The sequence below is a fragment of the Myotis myotis genome, unplaced genomic scaffold (assembly GCF_014108235.1).
Source record: "Myotis myotis isolate mMyoMyo1 unplaced genomic scaffold, mMyoMyo1.p scaffold_m19_p_11, whole genome shotgun sequence".
Taxonomy (NCBI): domain Eukaryota; kingdom Metazoa; phylum Chordata; class Mammalia; order Chiroptera; family Vespertilionidae; genus Myotis; species Myotis myotis.
Genome location: NW_023416315.1, coordinates 46,255,264 through 46,275,665, shown reverse-complemented (window position 1 = coordinate 46,275,665; position 20,402 = coordinate 46,255,264). Strand labels below are relative to the sequence as shown.

Sequence of the window (20,402 nt, the reverse complement as noted above, 5' to 3'; positions counted from 1 at the left end):
ATCCAGATCATATAAATGCAAACTAATTATTTCTATTCATAAGTAGATTGTTTTTTCTGAATATAGTTTTGACCTAAATAGTAGTAGAAAATTATAAAATGACACATAATTATAACATAAGTAGGATTAACGTAACATCTTTCTCACCGTATTAACTAAGGAACAAAAAGTATTGTGTTCCGTTTTTCTCAATCATAAAACCACAGTAATCTGAGTTTAAGAGTAAAAGAGATATTTCAAAAAGTATTTCTCAGCAAATTCCATGCTGGTGATTATTTCAGAACAACTGAATGTTTAAAATATGGATAGTCTCACAAATCCATATTTATAAATACTAGTAATAGTTTTATTTAAGCCTTGTTTTTTTTAAAGTCATTCTCCATGCAGAGTATGGATTTAACACACAGTATTATTTGGGATATTATGTGTGAGACATTAAAAAATAATGATTATGGCTTAAAATGTATTTACTCAGATATCTGACAATCATTAAAAAGACATCTGTTCCAATGACTAGTGTTGGCTTTATTTTAAATCCCAAGCAAATGTTAAAACAAGAAATTAGATTTTACAAAGCTCAGTTTTCCACAATCTTTGAATCAAAGATTGACATTTCTACTGGAATGCTTAATATATTTCAAAGATTGAAATTATAAGAAAATAATATTAATCATCAGACATCAGATATATATTGTCTATGAATCAAACTTTCTGAAAAATTTCAGATGAGTATTTAGTCAAAAGTTTGTTATAAATTTTTCAAAAAATATATACTGTTCTACATGTATTTTTAAAAAGAACAGTTTGAAGTTTGACTTGAGGCATTTTTCTTGCTTAATTTTAAATATCCAAAACTATTTGATTATTATTACCTCATCCATAATGATGTAACCTTTGGAAATTGCCATTTAATAAATTAATATACATAGATAAAAATGGCTCACTGATGATATTAAGTATTCTGGATTTTGAGGTTTCCCCCTTACATTTGTATCTTAATATAAATGAACATCATTTGTACATTATTTTGAGTATTTTATTACTTATTTTATAAAGAGCTATTTTTCTTTATTGATGTATTGATAGTGCTTATTATTTTAGATCCTCTTTATTAAAATCTGCTAAAACATTGTTCATTATAGAATGAATTTAAACATCACAACTCAGTTCACACTCCCTGAGATATGTTCAGCCTATAGGGCAAGTAGGTGTTGGTTTACTTCTCTTACAGGAGGGTTTTTCTACTATTGTCAGATTTCTAATTGTTTCCAGAAAAAGCATATCTGCAACCTTCAGTGCCATTGTAACCATCAGCATCATGCACCATTATACTAAATAGTAATGCCCTTTCCAAGGGAGCTGTAATGACCTAAAATGATTATTAAAGGATGTTAGAGATATATAATCTAATGACATAAGAATAACTGGAAAGAGGACTTCTACAATTACTTATTTTCTAGCATGTTTGTTCTACATTAATTATCAGTTCAGATCTATGCCAGTGTATTTTGATAAGGTTTCACTTATAAACCAGTGGTTGAAAAATTATATTCTCATACAGACTAGGCAGGTAACATAAATGCTAAACTGTTTACAGTTTGACCATGTTACCTTCCGTGAAAACATTTTCCAAGGTCAAACAAAATCAATTACAAAACTCCTTGCGATGACTTTCAACCTCAGAAAATTGTGATAATGGAGAGTTTCCCAAAAGCAGGTTATTTTCTTCCAGGTGTAAATTTAAGACAAACATTAATGACAGACTTATTCATACAAAACAGACTTGTTCATCACGTTATCACAGATCAGTTTATTATTTTTAAAAGAAAAGAAAACAATGATGAAGAAGTTATAGTGAACAGAATACGATATGGAACGAATGAAAAGTAAGAATTTACAAACAGAGATAGAACTGGCTCTGGCACATGAAGTCAATTTTAAATTAACCAACAACAGAAAACAAATCCACCTTCTCTGTGACAGTGAACTAACAATGATTTTTTATGTGAAAATATCAACCTAATACTAAATTGATATTTAGGGAAGAAATGTCTTTTAAAAAATTGGTTCATTAACAAATAGGTAAGATAACTTACTATAAAAATTGGACAGTATTTCAGCAGACCCCCCCCAACCCCCCAAAACTTCAAAATCCTACTAAATTTCTATCAGAATGTAATCCATGTTTCATTTGGATTCTCGGGATTTTAGGTTCTGACAGAACAGCTATTCGGTAGCCAGATAACTAAGAAAAATAAACCGTATACAATGCTGAAATGGTTACTCTTCCTTCTCGTCAGTCATTCAGTTTTCCACTGCAAAAGTAAGGACAGTGCCCTCTTATGCTGTGAGAGGAGGTAAAAACATAGACATGGATTTAGGGTGCCTGCCTTCAAGACAGCCTTGATCTCTTCAGGTGCTATTCTGAACAGTGTTCCAGTCTATGTATTAGATTTGGTTCTAGTCACATTTGCACCAAAACGCACACAGGTGTGTCCAATTCCCATGACCCCCCTCCCATATACCCTTCTGGGTTCATATACCCTTGCTGCACCGCTGCTGGGGAAGCAGGAGTTTGATGACTAGAGAATTAGCTCTACTCGTACATAAAGAGCTAAGTTGCATTTGGTTCCTTTCAGATGATGTATGGAAACAGACTTTGAGGCACGTGAGCTCCACACGGTTAATGAAAAAGTCCAAGTTTATACTCTCCCCAGAATGATGCCTCAGGCTCTATTAAACTCACAAACTGATAACTCGCTCCCTTAGTCTGCATTCATCTGGTGATGATCAGGTTTTAAAACTGTGTATAAAAGGCTCAATTAATTCTCTGGTTGTGTTTGAATTAACAACATATTCATTGCGATTTGGTTTGTTTTTGTTAACCTTTCATGCGAGCTGCAGATCTACACAAAGGAGGAGCTGAGTGCCCCGCACGGCATTCAGGTTCATTTACCTTCTGAACACTGAGGAATGTCACAGACTTCGTAGCGTACCTCTGGATTGCTTGTGAAACACCACGGTCCCCCTTCTTCCCCTCGAGGATTTCGACAGTAGTTTTCCTGTAGGTCTTTACCCCGATAGCTCGAAGGCAAAAAGCTAGTTTTAAAATGATAATCATTACAGTATAAGCGCATGCAACTTTACTGTGGGCCTATTAAATTTACTAATTAGTGGGTATGTTTTCCCTGAAAGTGGAGAAACATTTATTCTAACTCAGATCTCCATATACAGGGTGGGTGGGGCAAACGTAGGTTTACAGTTTGTGAGTATGCAAAACAGAGTTTATTCTTGCATTATTACTTATTAATTATGTATTGTTTTCCATATAGACAACTGTAAACCTACTTCTGCCCCACCCTGTATATTAACGTTAAGTGTTATTTCCATCCATTCTTAAAATCCTTAAATTTTATAAACACTTAGCTAACAATTCACATGCTCAACATCATTAAGAATGATTTATCTCTGGATTTTTCAAGAGCCAAACATTTAAGAACCTAATGAACATTGTTTGTACCACAATTTCTAAGCCTCATTCAAAGGCAGCAAGTGATTGAGCAAGGCCACTAAGAAGAAAACTGAAGAAACACTGCAATTGACCTTGAAAGCTCACAGTTACACTGCTTATCCCACATAATTGCTTGTTTATTTGTTGCTTTTATTATGAAGAATGACCCTCCTATTTTCTGAACAACTGAGAAACAGCTTGATGAAGTAACAGGAACAAAGGGTCTAGAATCAAATTAAACCTGGACTCAAATTTCAACTCTCTCACTTACTAACTGGAGACCCAGTAGGTAATTTGGCCTCTCAGCCTGTTAGCTTACCTGTACAATGAATATAACCATAACTTATAACCCAGTAGACTGTGTCACCATATCTTACACAGTATATGGTTGTTTTGAGAAGTTCTAAGAGATGACAGAGTAATTGACAATAAATGCTACCTACTAAGCACACTCCACTTAGTAGTCTTTACTCTGTGGAAGTAAAAATTAAACACTTGAATGAACAATTAAAGCCCATATGATTTCACTAGTTTCCTAACAGTTTTAATTTTCAAAGGAAAAAGGAGTCATCTTTTGTCTTAGTTTTAGTCCTATTATTCCAGAATAATTTAGGATACCTTTTGTATGTGCCATTGCTTGAAATTTTCTTTCATTTTTGTCAGTTCTCCAATTTTTTATAACTTTTAATGAAATACTATTCTGATAGAATCAAAACTGATTTTACTCTTTTTCATAAAGTACTGTATTAATCAAATTTACCTTAGAAAATTCTCTTATAACTCTATTTTATGGGAAAGCTTAGTATAATAGAAGAGTAAGAATAATTACAAAATCTCCATTGCTGCCATATATGACACCAGTTCTTAGATACATCTGGGGTTTTCAACTTCCAGATGTATAAGATGAATGGAGTGAATGGGATTATTATGAGGTCCTTCATTTTGTATCATTTTACAGACTCAGTTTACTTAAGAAACTAAATAATGGATTTAGCACATATTAAATGAACACATTAAATATCTAGTTTTAGAGATTTTTGTTCTACACACACACACACACACACACACAAATATATAAACAAATAAACCTTTCCAGTGGATTTTTAAAGTAAAAAAGAAGCTGCAAGAAGTAGTGAATGAATCAAAAAACAATTTACTAGGAAAAATACAAGTAAAAAGGTAGATAAAGTGTAAATCAAACCTAAAAGTGGCTGAAAAATGAATAAACTTGTCCCAATAGAGTTAACAAAATGAGAAATGAAGAGAAAAGATGTGCTTCTTTTCACAATTCTTTATCAATTTATATCGAATTCCTCTTGAAGGCATGCAGGGTAACAAGAATACTGGGTCATCTCTTCTCTTCATTCTTTGGCATATATGACTTTTTACCCAAATTAACTGGTTTTCCTTTGTGCTTTGAGGTGTTAGCATGCTTTTCTGTAGCAGCCTGTGCCTGAGCAAGGGGTGAAGCCTAGTCCTGCTCTTTTCACTTATTTGTGTTCATTCAACAAATGTTTATGAAAAGCTGTTATACCAAAGCCGTATGCCAGTCAACAGGATTTGTAATAAACTTTTATTTACATATATACTATTGTTGGTTCTTTGTCCTTGTTGGCAAGGCTTTAAGAGAGATAAGTGAAGAAATATTTAAAATTGAGTTATATTTAAAGGTACTCTGAAATATAAATTAGATCTTCTGGTGCTAGTCACCTTTCCTTTTCTTTTCTTTTAATATAAACAGTGTTCATAGGAAACTTGATCTATTCCATCATCTGCTTCATTAATGAATGCTGGGTGGCCAATGAAAGATAGAGGTGTAGATATCAGGTCACCTGATTCTCTGGTTAAGTTTCTATGCTCATTTCATCATCTATCATCATCTTCCCATTAAGCCACTTGTAAAATATTTCAATTTAGGGAGTCAACAACAAATCATTCCTCTAGACAAAGACATTTATATATTTCTTTTTCCATTTCCCATGAAGTTAATCTTTAGTTAACACTTAAAAGTGTTAAGCAATTATGTTGATATTCCAATAAGCTGATAATTGATGATAATTAAGTGTTGCTCCCACTGAATTTTTTAAAATGTTGACTAATGTACAAGATCTTCTCAGCCCTAAACTCAAGGAAATGTTTGTTGGAAAAATAGCTGATTGGACTGGAAAGCCTGTTCCCAGGGAGATCTATTTCACATTTACTCCTCTAGCAGAGAATCACAATCATAGAGAAATTGGATTGAAATAAGAACTCTCCTGGGTCAGTCCAGTGCACTCTCCTTAGCTAAGGCTGGATTGATTTCAAATGCTATTCCTTTGTTCATGAAAAGCATAGATCTATCTATTTAAATAAGATGTTTTCCGTAATATCCTGGGAATGACACCATCCACATACTTATGAGAGGACAAAACCAATTATATTGTTTGTTTTTTAAATATAAGGACAATTCTCTATTTCACAGGTATCTGTGTGTAATTAAAAGTAAATATGATCTCCCTTATATGTGGAAGCTGACCAACAAAGTAGAAACAGAGGCATGGATGCAAGGAACAGACTGACAGCTGTCAGGGGGGAGGGAGAAGGGAGAGGCTGGATAAAAGAAGGTGAAGGGATTAGCCAAAGAACATATATGCATAACCCATGGACACAGACAACAGTGTGGTGATGGCCAGAGGGAAGGGGGAGTGGGGAACGGGTGGAGGTGGACAAACGGGGGATAATGGGGACATCTGTCACAATGTCAATAGTAACAATAAAGTTAGAAAATAAATTTAAAATTAAAAAATCAATAATTTGGAAAAGATTAGTTGTTTTCTGTTACTGAAACATGGGAAAGCTGATCAGTTTGGACACTTACTAGCTGGTGTTAATTAGGCTGAGATTACAAGTTTGATCCCAATGTGAAGCAACAAACTCTTTTTCTTTGTATGTGGACCAATGAACTCAACTTTGTTTACTGAAGTAAAATCATCTTTCATAATTATACCCTCCAAAAATTAATGGAGTGGGATAAAAAGTGGATTCATTAAGGCAAAGTTATCCTCACTACTGCAAAAACAAGTGACAGCCTGTGTCCTACTGACCTGCTAAGTGTATGATGCCCTGGGCTTGTTAAAAGCAGGACTCAGATTCTGGCCATCCCACTTACTAGATGTGAATGACCTCGAAAGGTTACTAAGGCTCTTTGTGCTTCAGCATCCCCCTATATAAAAGCAGAATTAATAAAACCATCCACTATGTGTTTCTTGGAAAGATTAAAGACTATAGACACGGTATACTGCTCAGCAAGGTAACTGGCACATGGTAATCTAAATCTCCTAATGCATTTAATAACCAGGGTGAGCTGTTTTTCAACTACTTCAGTTGCAGTTAAAATTATTTGTAAAATAAACCTTGAAAACTGGCTAAATTTAGTTCTCTAGTGGGGAGTAGATATCTATGTTTCTCCTCCATTATGATTAAAACTTTCAGACTAATGAGGCTATGGCTACTATGTGTACTCGTCTTTAAATAGCATTCATCTCATAATGAACACAATTTTAAGTGTAGACATTTAATTCCCAAGGAATGAGAAGGTTGTGTTTTGTTTTGTTTTCAGTCATCCGACAGTAGGTAAAACAGGAAAGCTGGTCAGAGGCATGAGTTTTTAGCAGGCGTTCTCAGTTTTGACTGTACTTTGGAATCATCTGGTGAGCATTTTTTAAAAATCAGATGGCACATGGGTTATTTCCCCAAGAAATGTTGATTTAATTGGTCTATGCTGATACCTGGGTGGCAGGAGGTGTTATGGGCTTCTAGCAGGTGATGTCAATGTGCAGCCGAGGTTGAGAACCACCATGGTTAAAGAACATTTGGCCACTAGGTAAGGTCAGAATGTGATCCATCTCTAATTTATACAGTCAACCTCTCCACTTCCAGCTGCACAATGCGGAACCTTTTTGAAGGCAAAGGGAGCGGGGGAAATCTTAAAATTATGTTTCCATGACTTTTTCACAAACACTAGGATCTATAAATTGAAGTTTTGAGGGAGGATGCTTTTAGGCTACACCTTAGTGATAAATTTGTTCATCGTTGGCTAAATACCAGTCATGGATTCACATCGTCCTTGGCCTGCTATAATTCAGCAAGGTTGTCTATGCTATGATAGAACTGTAGCATTATCCTGAAGGACCAATGTGAGATTTATAACACACATAATCAAAAAAGAGGGTTATCCTCTCTTCTTCATGCCGTTCTTACCTGTGCTCGTGGGGTATCATGGAATTCCAGGGCTGGCATTTGATGCCACTCTTAGTGATAGACACCGTTCCTTTGTAGCTACCTCCTTTACCAATAATGCAGTTTCTAATATAGTCTATCAGAAGAAAGCAGAGACAAAGGCTGTAACTATGGGTAACATGCTGTATATATCTAAAAGTAAAAGAAACTTCCATTCAAACCTTTAAGTAATTAACACTTGTAAACTACTGTTTCTCGAATCATATTGAAATGTATTGCCTAAAGCTTCTACTAATATATTCAAAATAATACATTTCAGAATAATCCAAAACAAGAACAACAACAAAAAGACTATTGAGAAGTTTTAATTTTGTGAGCATATACTTGGATAACTGAAGATATTAGTCTATGTATTTAACACAGACTCTACACTCAACTGGCCAAACTTAATTTGGCAGAATGATTTGCTCAATTATGCAGACCATGTTAAGAAAATATTAAAAATGAAAATTAATGGATTTATAAAACCTATAATGAATTCAGAAAGTTACTTAAAGATAATAAAAATAACTAATTTGTCTTTTAGTAAAATGGTGTGGGTTTTGTATATACGTGTGTGTGTGTGTGTGTGTGTGTGTGTGTGTGTGTGTGAGAGATATAATTATATTATTTTGATTTTTTCCATATTTTTGCTAATATTTCCACTGCTAAATTTCAGGGCAATCAAATTGAAACATGCAGTATATTTCTGTCAAACAATATCAACTACAATACAGTTGTTAGTTGAAGATGGTCTTATACTAGAGTATGAATTATATTTAGGATTTGTAGAATTATTGGGGTATATAGATATTATATTATTTTCTACCATGAACCCATCTTAATTTAATTTAGACATATACCATATTATAAGAAAATATCTGTGTATATTACCAAATACCTAAATTAATAAGATAATATGAAGAAAGCATTAAAATTAAAATTAATGCTATTATCATAAATACAATCCATAACTATTTCTTGTGATGAGAGATTTATCTTCTCAAATTCACATTTATTTAACATTCTTCAATAATTTGATATCATTCTGCTTTTTACAAAGTAAATACCTTGTGACTATAATATCAGAATACTAAAATAGACAAATTAACAAAAAAATTTGGTCTCAATTCTTCTTTTAAAAAAATTTTATTAGCCTGGCCAGTGTGCTTAGTAGTTAAGTGTCAAACTATGAACCAAAAGATCAAGCTTCAATTCTCAGTCGGGGCACATGCCTGGGATGTGGGTTCCATCCCCAGTGGGGGGCATGCAGGAGGCAGCCAATCAATGATTCTCTCTCATTATGGCTGTTTCTGTCTTTTTCTCCCTCTCCTTTCCTTTCTGAAAATCAATAAAGATTATATATATATATATATATATATATATATATATATATACATATATATATATATATATATAGTTTTAAAGAACATAATAATTAGAAATAGATCCAACTATTTTTTCAATATCTCCACATTTTTTTATCAGCAATTATCACTATAACTTAGATATTTAAAGTTATTAAAATTTAAAATACTATAGTAATCCCCAAATTTGCTGTAATGTAAGATGTCAAACTAATAGCTTAAGGTGGCACTTTCCAAAATGACATGGAGAATACCATTTCTAGGAGAGGCTCCTAGAAATAAACTGAGGAGAGGTAATCTAATTATGGGAAGTTTGGGAAATGATCTCTGTAATCAAAAGTGTCATTCTATTGTCAAGTCTCTAGTGTCATCTGTCTTAATAGATGAATTGACTGCATAATAGATCCAGTATATAACAGAAAAATCCATGAGAAAGAGAACTGTGGCAGAAATTTACATAGTTTTACACTTGATTTCATTATGGATATTTAGAAAGTGGCCAGTTACCTTTGTTTTCGTAGAGGTCGAATTCATGGCCAAACTGTTTTTTCACTCCAGTTGACATGCTATTGAAGGGGAACCAGAGGCATCGTTTTCTTGCTTTATCAAAAACAAAGGCCCTGAAAAAAATATCTGAATGAAAAGAAGGAATACTACTATTTATACAGTTTTTAAAGACTGGGCACATGGTTTAACCAAGGAGGGCAATAAAAAGTCTTTCTAAACTAAAATTATAAATGCAAAAATCTCTTAACCATAAATAGTAAAGTATTTGATAACATTTTACACATAAGAACCGAAGTTGGAATTCTGAAGTGTTTTCTTCCCATTAAGAAATGATATTAAAATTCCTCACTATGCTACTTATGATGCCACTATGGACAAGCCTTCATTTCTTAGTATTTGACAACTTTTAAATAATATCAATAAGGGGAAATAATTTTTATAAAACAAATACAAAAATACATAAAAATTTATAAAATATTTTACTTATTATTTTATATTTTATTTACTACAATTCATTCTATATCCATAACTTCAAAACATATTCATAAACTTTGTGCTTTGATTTACATACAAATATTTTAAAATATCTACCTATTAAAAGCATTTTACAGCTGACATAGTAATTAAAAGCAAAACATAAAAGTATTATTTTTGTAGCTGTGGCAGAAAAACTTGATAAGACAAGACACTGGGGGGTAGGGGAGACCAGGGGAAGGTCAAGGGGAGGGGAAAAAAAGAAGGAGACAAATGTAATACTTTAAGCAATAAAACAAATTTAAAAAAAAAATTGGCTAATAGTAGATTTGTATTGTGATCTGGTAGACTATAAGCTTATGCCATACATGTTAAATTCCCTATTTCCTTATTGTGGTGTTAGGGGGAGCGTGTTAAATGACCTTGAAACCATAGTAATTATATAAATAACATATATAAAAATAAACAAACATTTAAAAATAAATCAATAGTGTCCCACTTAACTTTACATTAAAATAAAAATGTAGCAAACATATATAAACTACTTTTCTATATGGCTTTGACATGAGATAACTTTACAGGAGCCCCATGGGGAACGTGCAAGATTAGCCTCTGTGAATACAATGTGGTTACATCTGGAAAGTGAGGGACAGGGTCTCCAGCTCACTGATTTCATTCACTTTTTTCTCTTCTTCCATTACTCTGCCATATTCTCTCAGAAAACTGTTTCCTTCGACCATTGTACACTCCATATGGACTGGATCCTGGCTGTCAAATTTAAGTTTGACTTTAAGAGTTTGACTTTATCGCTGAGGCCGGTTTGGCTCAGTGGATAGAGCGTCGGCCTGCGGACTGAAAGGTCCCAGGTTCGATTCCAGTCAAGGGCATGTACCTGGGTTGCGGGCATATCCCCAGTAGGAGATGTGCAGGAGGCAGCTGATCGATGTTTCTCTCTCATTGATGTTTCTAACTCTCTGTCTCTCTCCCTTCCTCTGTGGAGAATCAATGAAATATATTTAAAAAAAAAAAAAAGTTTGACTTTATCTTAGCCTGATTTTAATTATCATCTTCATTTCAAGAATTAGTTGGTCATGGCAGGAGGGCAATTCCAGTAAGAGTAACTCATGGCTAGAAGAGGAATGCCTCCTGTTTTCTTCTCTTGAGCCAATGGATGAATGGCAATTTTCTGAAGAGCTTAGAACCAAGCACTCTGCTTATCTTTCCTACCCAGCAAAGGAACATTTCAATCTCTGTGCAATCAATTTTGTTGATCCCTTCTCAAGAGAAAAGAGTGTTTGACAATGCTCCACTCCATGCTTACTCAATTGCAAATGCTTTCACACAGTTTTGTTGGTATTTTCCAGCATTTTCCTATATTTGCTCTTGTTTGCCAATGATTCTAGTCCATATAACAAGTCAGCAAAAATATCATTTAATTCATTAAGAAGCTAATTTCAGAGTATCACAGTATATATATTTAATTCTGAATAACTAATGTATTTAGTGGTTCCAAATACATATGTATAAGACACACATATTGGGATAGATAAGTGAGAAGGATGATACAATTTCTAGGCAGGAAAACTTGGGCTGTGCATGGGTTTTATTACATGTGATTTTCTGTACAGGTTGCCATAAATTTGCAGACTAAATTTAACTCAACCAGAATATGGTAGGAAAATATGAAACCTCATATACGTGGGGTATATAAAGATATATTAATCAGGTCACATGTGTTCTCCAATGAAGCAAATTCATTTTCGTTTCTACTAAATAAAACAAAGGAAAAGGTTTTTTTGTTTTGTTTTGGTTTGGTTTTAATAGGCATAAGGCTGATTAATGTGAAAAATGAAAGGCAGCAATACTTTCCTTACTTGTGGATTCAGGAGAGTGTATTGTCAGATTCAGAGTTAAAAACCAACAATGATTGTGGTTCTCTAATTCTCTATGCCCTGCCCTTCCAACCCCAAGGGGGGAAATACAGTAAATCCAACCTCCTCAGTTGCCAGAAGAACATCTCCATAAATCTGCACAGCTGAGATGCTGATTGAGAGTGGTTTTCTCTAATTTATTTTTAACTAACACAAGGCTTTTATCAGAAAGCCAGGGAAAGAAGCAGAATCATCATAGGAAAATACTTGCAAAGTCAATCCCCCACTATTCTTGCCAAGAAATATCTCCCTGAAAGTGGCAGTTTGGCTATAAAATACTTCCAGAGGAGCTGTAAATGGATAGAAAGGAGATAGTCTCTCCTCCCTCTAAATCTATTGAAGTTATTCTCTGACCATGTCCTTTCCCCTCAGGCCCATAACATTCATTTCTCTGAGAAAGGCGAGATGATATTCAGACCACTTGCCATGACATTACTAAATCTGTGTTCACATTATGTGTCATGACCCAAATGTTATAGAGCAGAATTTAAAATTTACAGGGTGTCATGCTAAATCCTCTAACATGTGGGATGAAATAGGGAATGAAAGGGAGGAAAGTAAGTGAGGGGAGAAATGTTTATGGAGAAGAACTAGGAAACACATTTTCCTTGGGCAGTTAGGATGAAAGTGTTACCTTCATGGCCCAAAATTCCAAATTGCATCCTCTGGGATTACTGGCAAAGTAGTAAGGAATTCTCTGTGAGATCATGCAGGGACTTTCACAAGTAAGAGAACTCACTCTGAGTCCCCTCATGCCTCTCTGAATTACCCCATCACTTTTCATCTATAACGTCATCATCACTACCCTGGCCTAAACAGTCTCTGCTGCTGACACCAACCCTTCTAGTTTATAATCTAATTCTCTCAACACCTTTTATTTAAATCCCTAAAGACATTGACATAAGTTACAGTAAATTTTGGCTATTGTCCAACTTATATTCTGAAAATTTCTTCACTCCTCTTGAAAGAAAAAAAATGTTTACTCTGAATAGAATATTTTAAATGTTTTTTAAAACATTTAAAAGTGAGATAAAAGTAAATCTAATTACCTTTCAGTTCCTAAAGTTCAATTGTTTATAAGATGAGAAATATAAATTCCATAACCAAAGCCACCATGAGGTCTAAAATATAACAGTTTATATGTACTTCCTTACTCATATTTCCATCAACTGAGAGCTAAGTCTTCTGTTGTAATGTGTTTAACACTAAAGCCAAGCTTATAATTTTAAGGGAAAATCACATTAAATACAAAAACAAAAACAAAAGCCATGATGATAATAAGTACATACTGTATTTGGAAAGTTTTCCTAAGAACAAAATGAAGAAACTTACTTGCAAGTAAATGGAAGTCCTTTATTCCTAATACACCTATTAGCACATTGGTCTGCAGCGTTCATTTTTTTTGTTTTTATCTTCAGTAATGGGTCTTCTTTAAATAGAGTAGTCTTTGCTGACTTTTTGAATTCATGAAGTGTGTTTCTTCTTTTCTTCTGTCCTTCTATTAATAATAATTTTAAAAACACACATGAGGAATATGTTTTTGAGGCTAACATACAAAAAATCCTTAAAGATCATCCACAAGGTAATAATTTCATCTGACAACATACTAGACCTCCAGGAGTTGGGGATAGAGTGAAGTGGGAAATGATACTCTCTGATAGTTAAGAGAAAAAAAGAATATTATAATCAGTGAAGAATAAATAGCTTGTCATGTAGAGTCACTTCACTCATCTACATTCTTTCAAATTAAGGATGTTTTTAAAAATTAGGGCAGAGTTCACTCTAAAGAAATAAATAACATGATATTCTCCAAACAGTATGAAAGCAAGGGCCAGGGCATATCATATCATGCTCTATAATTAAATTTGTCATTTCCTCCCATAAGTGGTCTGTATGTAAGTTGTAGTATTAATTAAACAAGCCCATTCAATAGCAGATAAGAAACTTCTCACTAAAATTGGGACAGTGGACACATTTTTCTGACTTGCTCTTTAAAATATTTCATACTATTCATATTTTAGCTCTTCTCATTTCCCACATTAGTGCCTTCTGTGCTTGGGGGCACTAGTTCTTACTATCATTGAACTGTTTGTCTTGAAATCAATCCAAATGCTGCAAATCAAATGTATGTAAAGCTCCATCCTTTAATGTAACAACATCATTTTTCTTCATGAAAGTGCTCGACAAGGCGCCTAGATAGCATGAATCCTCCTATTAAAAACCTGAGAACAGAACTAAAACATCCTAAAAGATGTAATCCATTGAATAACATTAGAGTATCATGAACTTGCTTCTTCTCAATTTGCCTAAAGTTGTCTGGTTTGTAATGATGATCACCATCTTTACCATGAGGATGAAAATGTCTAAGAGACTGCAGCTATTGTATAATAAGGATAGACATGACTGTGCTCTCCTCTGCCTGTCAATCCTTTTTAACACCCTATAAGAAAGGCAGCAATAATATATTCATTTTAAAGATGTAGATACCAAGACACAGGGGGAAATTGACCACTTACAAGATCTGACTCGAAACCCAGCTGCCTTAGCTTCAGAACCCCCACTCTTAAACACTTATGATGCCTTCTTTTCTCTTAGCATTGCTAAGAAAGAATGTGAGAATATGGCTTGTAAATATTTCATGAAGATTTAGATTAGAGCCATCAGTACAGAAGTAAGTTGGACAGTAGAACAGACAATGCATTCCTGGCTTTTATATGTGGTGAAATGTGTCAAGAAAAGAGAATGAAAATTTTTGTCTAAAAAAATTGGAACTATGGCTAGTAGAGTGAGGTACCAAGAATGGCATTGTACTCTTAAGTTTGCCAGCAACCACTGGCTCCAGTTGGTTTATTAAGAGGACAGATGCTACTCATTAATGTCTTTCCTAACCTGAAGTTCACAATAAATAAGAGAAAACATGAAGTCTTCTACATGTCTAGTTCTCTATAAAACTCCAGAACACAGGGTCCAAAAGACTGGTATTAATTTCTGTAGTAATGCTTTCATTTTTTTTAACTTTTCTTTGCCCTACAAGATTAAATGGCTATGGCACAACAGATATAATTTAAAAGACATTTTAACATAGAAATTCAATCAACCAAATAATCTATCAACATGTTTTTTATTGAGTGCGGACCAAATGCCTTGCATAACGTTGGCAGACAGATGATAATTCTGGCATTCTCATTGACTAGCCAGATGACTTTGTTTAATTACCTGAAATGCTAATATCCCAATTACTCAATCTAAGAAAAATAAAAGTTGTATTATAGTTGAACTAAAAGGAGCTATTTAAACTATAATCATTAAGTAAATATTTGGAAACCAATTTGAATAAATAATGTTATTAATATGCAAAGTTTTACTTTTGTTTTTGAAATTTTATTCTTTAATTTCTGGCATAAGAGTGAAACTTATTCTCCCAAGCAAAAAAAAAAAAAATAGTAGAATTCTTTTCAAATGTTGGTTTATAATACAGGACCATGTTAATGGAAGATAAGTTTCTTCATTAAGAAGTTCTCCTTCATTTGACCTTAGTGCACTATTTCACAGCTGCTATGAAATGTTTCACAGCATAATAATCATCTGATTTCCTACACAAATAGAAATATTTCTTAGAAACAAATATAGTTAATAGATGCAGATCAATTATTTAAAAAATTATCCACCAAAATGGAAGCATTATATATATCAAATGAATTCTGTTAACTAAAAATATTGAATTAAAAATGACCTCCTGTATTATGTATTTATTATACACATCTAAGTGAGAGAGAAATTTAAAAAGTCCAAGACTAACATTAAATTCGATATGTATTTTACTAATTGTTAAAAAAAATAGAATCCCTGGTCAATGCTCTGCTTCTTTTCTTGATACCATGTAATATGAAAGCAAGCATGGAAGACTACTGTGAGGAAAAAGTCTCTGTGGGTTTGCTGGTTGTGTTTAATTCTACAGCTCCTCAGTTGTCCTATTGAAATGTGTTAATGTGTGGCTGTACCTCATAAAAATAGTCTACTCTTGCTTGCTGATAAATTTTCCCATCACTACATTTCATCTAAAGATCAAAAAGCATTCTAAAAGGCAAATAAGTCCATGATTTCCCTTTACTAGATAATAAATAGGAGTGAAAGGCTTATCTGGGCTACAAAGCTAATCATAGGCGATCAGAACCAGATACCGGGATTCCCTTTCCACTATTCATTTGTCATGACTTAGACGCTTTCCCTTATAATTCAGTCATTTCTACTGGATCAGTAACATATACTCAAAAATGTGAAGTTCAGGCTAATTGTACATCATGTAACCCCATACACTTATAAACTCAATTTCTTCTTCAATAAAAGAAAACTTCAAAAGAGAAGTCATTAAAAAGCATCCAAAAAAAATTATCTTCCATATGTAGTAACAACTGATGCTTATTTTACTGAAAACAGTTAAAAGACAAGTTTAATTTGGGAAGAAACTCAAAAATATCTTTGGATCAGATTTTGCCCTACTAATTTTGTGCATGGCTGTTAGTTGAAGTTTATAAACAAAATAGTGAAATGAAACCAAAGGGTGAGAGATCACTCCAACTTTGTCATGTTTCCTGTACTTCAAATTGTAACAACTTTTTCCTCTTCTCCCAGTCTGGGAAACATTCTGGGAGCTGTGTTTCCTGAAGGACCTAAAGTCCCTATTTTAGAACTGAAATCATTAGGATTGTAGTGAAAACCTACAAACAGCGAGTAGGGTCAAATGTATCAAGGTGCTTGAAGAAAGACACATTTCTCCCTCTGGTCCCTGGGCCTCACACTCATTTCTCTCAGTACCTCATATATTTTCTTCTCTGTGTGGACTAACCATTGACTTCAAAGGAAAATCGTGCAAGGAAAGGATTTGCAGGGTGTAGAAAGATGCAGGAATCTGGCTCTACACATTCTGAGAAACCTACCCACATGATTAGTGATTAACAGCTTGAAGTGGCAAGATGTTAAGATGAAAGTATACAAATAATTAATGGGAAGGAATGGTTGTGACAGGAGATTTTAAACTTCTCAAAGGCAGGAATCATAAATACTGGTCCAGAATTTCATTGCTGTTATCTAGGAACTTGGAAATCACAATCATCTCCTCTTCTGCAGAGAAGGTAACAGCATCACAAATAAAGATGTCAAGAAGAAAGGCATCCTGTCAGATTTCAATCAAATGTTGCTATTTGAGAAGCAGCAAAGAGATTTGCAAAATGAAGCAATGTTCAGTAGGAGGTTAGGGGCCTCCCTAGATATTTCCCTTCTCTTTTTTTCCATTCTCTTTCATTCCATTTCATTTCATCCCATAGAAGCTCCTGTTCTCTTCCTCTGCTGTTTCTGCCTACCACGCTCCATCCACACAGCAACCAAAACAACTACACTGTCAGGTACCTTGTCAACTCGAAAACTTGCAGCAGCTTCCCACAGTTTTTCTTAAATTACTTAGCAAAATGGATTCTTTAAAGGCTGTTTCAATTGATTTCACAATTATTGGCTTCAGTATAAATATTTTTTAACCCCATATATTTCATTCACATAGATTTGGGTAAGACACTCAGGTCTATCCCTTCACTAAGATAATTGAAGGTCTCTAACCTCAATTTTCTCATGTTAGATGAGTCCAACAATGCCAATCTTATTAGAATTAAATAAGTTTCACTTTTAGAGCTTGGTCCATAACAGTTGCTCAGTAATGTAGGTTTCTTCCTCATTTGTTCATCTTTATGTCCCCCACAGTAGATGCTCATTTAATGCTTCAGCAGTTACAAGGGATTGGATATTTATTTCCAGTGTAGTTAGGAACAGATAGAGGGTAATTCTCTGTGTAAGAACTTCTATAAACATGGCTTCGGTCCACTGCATTGAATATTTCTTTAAAAACTTTTCAGTAAAATATCTCCATAATGCATTCTGCTCAGAACTGGTTGTCACTTTACTATAGTACCCAATGCTTTCCTAACATTGCATGGTTTTACAATATGTACAATAAGATAAATCAAAAAGTACCACTGAAGCAAGTAACAACAACAAAAATTTTAAATGTTCAGCATGAGATGAAACTGAAAAGAACAAACTTTCTTTCTGTGTCCTAAGAGGGCTACCCATGTTTTCCATTTTGAAGAATGTTATTTTTAAAAAGAGCAACTATCAACATAAACTTGCCACCCAAACAAAGGCAGACCCTCTTTTGATGACAATTTGACCATTATACACTTCGGGAATTATTCACAGCATATCTGTAATTCCCAGTTGGCCTCTCCTTGCCTGCCAGCACACTCTTGGGCTGCGCTTTCTCTACACTCAGGAAACGCAGTCATTTCAACATTAGCCAAAGTGAAATATAATTACGAATGTATATCTCCTGCCAAAACTTCATGATGCATGCCAAAAGCAAGTAGACATTGTCTATGGTTGACCTACTGTTTGGGTTTTCCACACTGTGTTCCCCTTGCAATAGCACAGATGATTTCAGGTAACCAGAGTCTATTTCAGACTTTAGCAACACTTTCATCTTTAAAAATGAAAGCCCTCAAAATATCAGCCATGATTTCAATTTATACTTAAATTCTCCTAAACCAGCGATGTCTTATAAGAATCTATTCTAACAGGATACATCTCAAGCATGATAACCTGGTGATTGAACTAACTTCTTTTTCACCTCTTCAGAAGTCTAACCTACCTGTTTTCAAGCTGACCTTTCTAACACAGTGTTGTTTTCCAAAAGGACCGATTCACAGAAGAGAAGAAAGCCAGGTGGATTGAACGATTTCTTATCACTTAGCACATCCCTGATGTTTTCAACTCTTCTATTACATCAAGAGCAAGATCAGAGGTCTGACGAACTTCATATTTAACTTCTCTTAAAAAATACAGCCAGTTCTCTGTTTTAGATTATAAAAAGGCCATGTCTACCATCTGGGCATGTGTTCCATTCTTTTATTCCCCTGTGCCCACCCATGATGCTCACTACTTTCTCCCGCTGGCATCCCAGCCACTGCAATGATAATACAACCAAATGCAGATGTTTCCTCTTGCCCTGATAACAACAGAAAACGTCCCAAAGCAGTAAATGAAGTTTCTCAACTTCCAGGCAATAGGAACTCCCAAGCAACTCCTTCCCAACCTGTAAATTCAGGGCAGAAAATGAGACGCCGAAAGCAGCTCTGCAGCTTTACTCAAAGTTACACAATTTTGTGTTTTTTCTGCCTTCCTTGCTCTGCAGTTTCAAAAAGACAGGCATCCATACCCAGAAAAACTGAGATCTTAGAAGGGAGGCTTTCTCTTTCATTTTCATAACATGCATAGACTCAGAGTTTCATCTGCCGTCTCCAAATGTTGACCTGCATAAAGTCATAATTTGGCTCTGAGTGTTTACAGAGTGATGTGGGGTCGTGGATGGTCATGGAAAAGTATCCTCTGGAAAAAAAAATGAATCCCTGCGGCACTGACCATCACTCTCCCCTCGTCAGCCCAGACCTTCTGTTCAACTTTAAACTTGTCCAAACCATCCAAGTTCCAGCCAGTGTTAGCACTTCATCCCTACCCAGAAGTCCACACCTATTAAGCTAAGTGAGAAGGGGCTGGGTCATTAGGGAGTAAGGGTGGGGTGGGGAGACACGCTGAGGGGATGTTAATTATCACTTTAAATGCTTTGCAAAGAGATCAAAAGAAAGGACATTGAGAAGTTTAAAAAACCCATACCACATACTGAGCTAAGAAAGGATGCTGGGGACAGGGAAAGAGAGAGCGCTAGGGAAAGAATAGGTTAGCAAGAGATAGTGGAAATAATAACAACGAGGGAGGGAAAACTAACCTGCATAGGGGATGGCGATGGGAAGCAGCAGGAGGTGGAGGAGGACATGCTGCAGCAGCAGGGCTGGCAGGAGTTTGGTCACCCACATGGTGCTGGGCGCTGGCGGGTCCCACTGGAGGAGATGCCTGGGTGGAGGAATCCTGTTCCGACTCAGTGCCTGAAAGAGCCAGTCGGCTCTGAGCGGCTTTTTATTGCAATGAGCTAAATTTGTTGTGTGATTAACTGGAAAGATCTAGGTCTGAACTCCCTCTTACGGTAAGAAACTGTTTAACAACAGCCCTTTACTCTCTTCCACCCCCTCCTTCCCTCACTACCCCCCCACCCCCAACAACACCAAACAGATCCCAGTTCCCCGCGCCCCCCTCCCCCTCCACTTTCCAACTCTGCTTAGGAAAGAAACTTACAAAGAAAAGGTCACCTGGCCTGGGGCCAGCTTCAATTTGGAAGCTCGAGCTCCAGATCGGAGCGCTCCTATCCGAGTAGGGAAGGGAGGAGCAAGGCTCAGCCCAATAGCTAAATCAAGGCAC

At 35.0% G+C, this 20,402-nt stretch overlaps 1 protein-coding gene across 2 annotated transcripts in view; it reads right to left on the bottom strand.

Moving 5' to 3' along the window:
* HGF (hepatocyte growth factor) overlaps positions 1-20,162 on the bottom strand; it is a 72,627-nt gene extending 52,465 nt beyond the window's left edge. The window contains exons 1-5 of one of the 2 annotated variants that reach the window (XM_036328346.1): positions 19,876-20,162; positions 13,380-13,545; positions 9,643-9,755; positions 7,751-7,865; positions 2,957-3,099 (exon numbers count right to left, since the gene is read on the bottom strand). In XM_036328346.1, the coding sequence (XP_036184239.1) occupies positions 2,957-3,099; positions 7,751-7,865; positions 9,643-9,755; positions 13,380-13,545; positions 19,876-19,963 (625 nt within the window). In that variant the 5' untranslated portion in view covers positions 19,964-20,162. The remainder of the gene's footprint in view (positions 1-2,956; positions 3,100-7,750; positions 7,866-9,642; positions 9,756-13,379; positions 13,546-19,875) is intronic. The other variant, XM_036328348.1, reaches the window with a different exon arrangement.
* Positions 20,163-20,402: the final 240 nt, after the last annotated feature.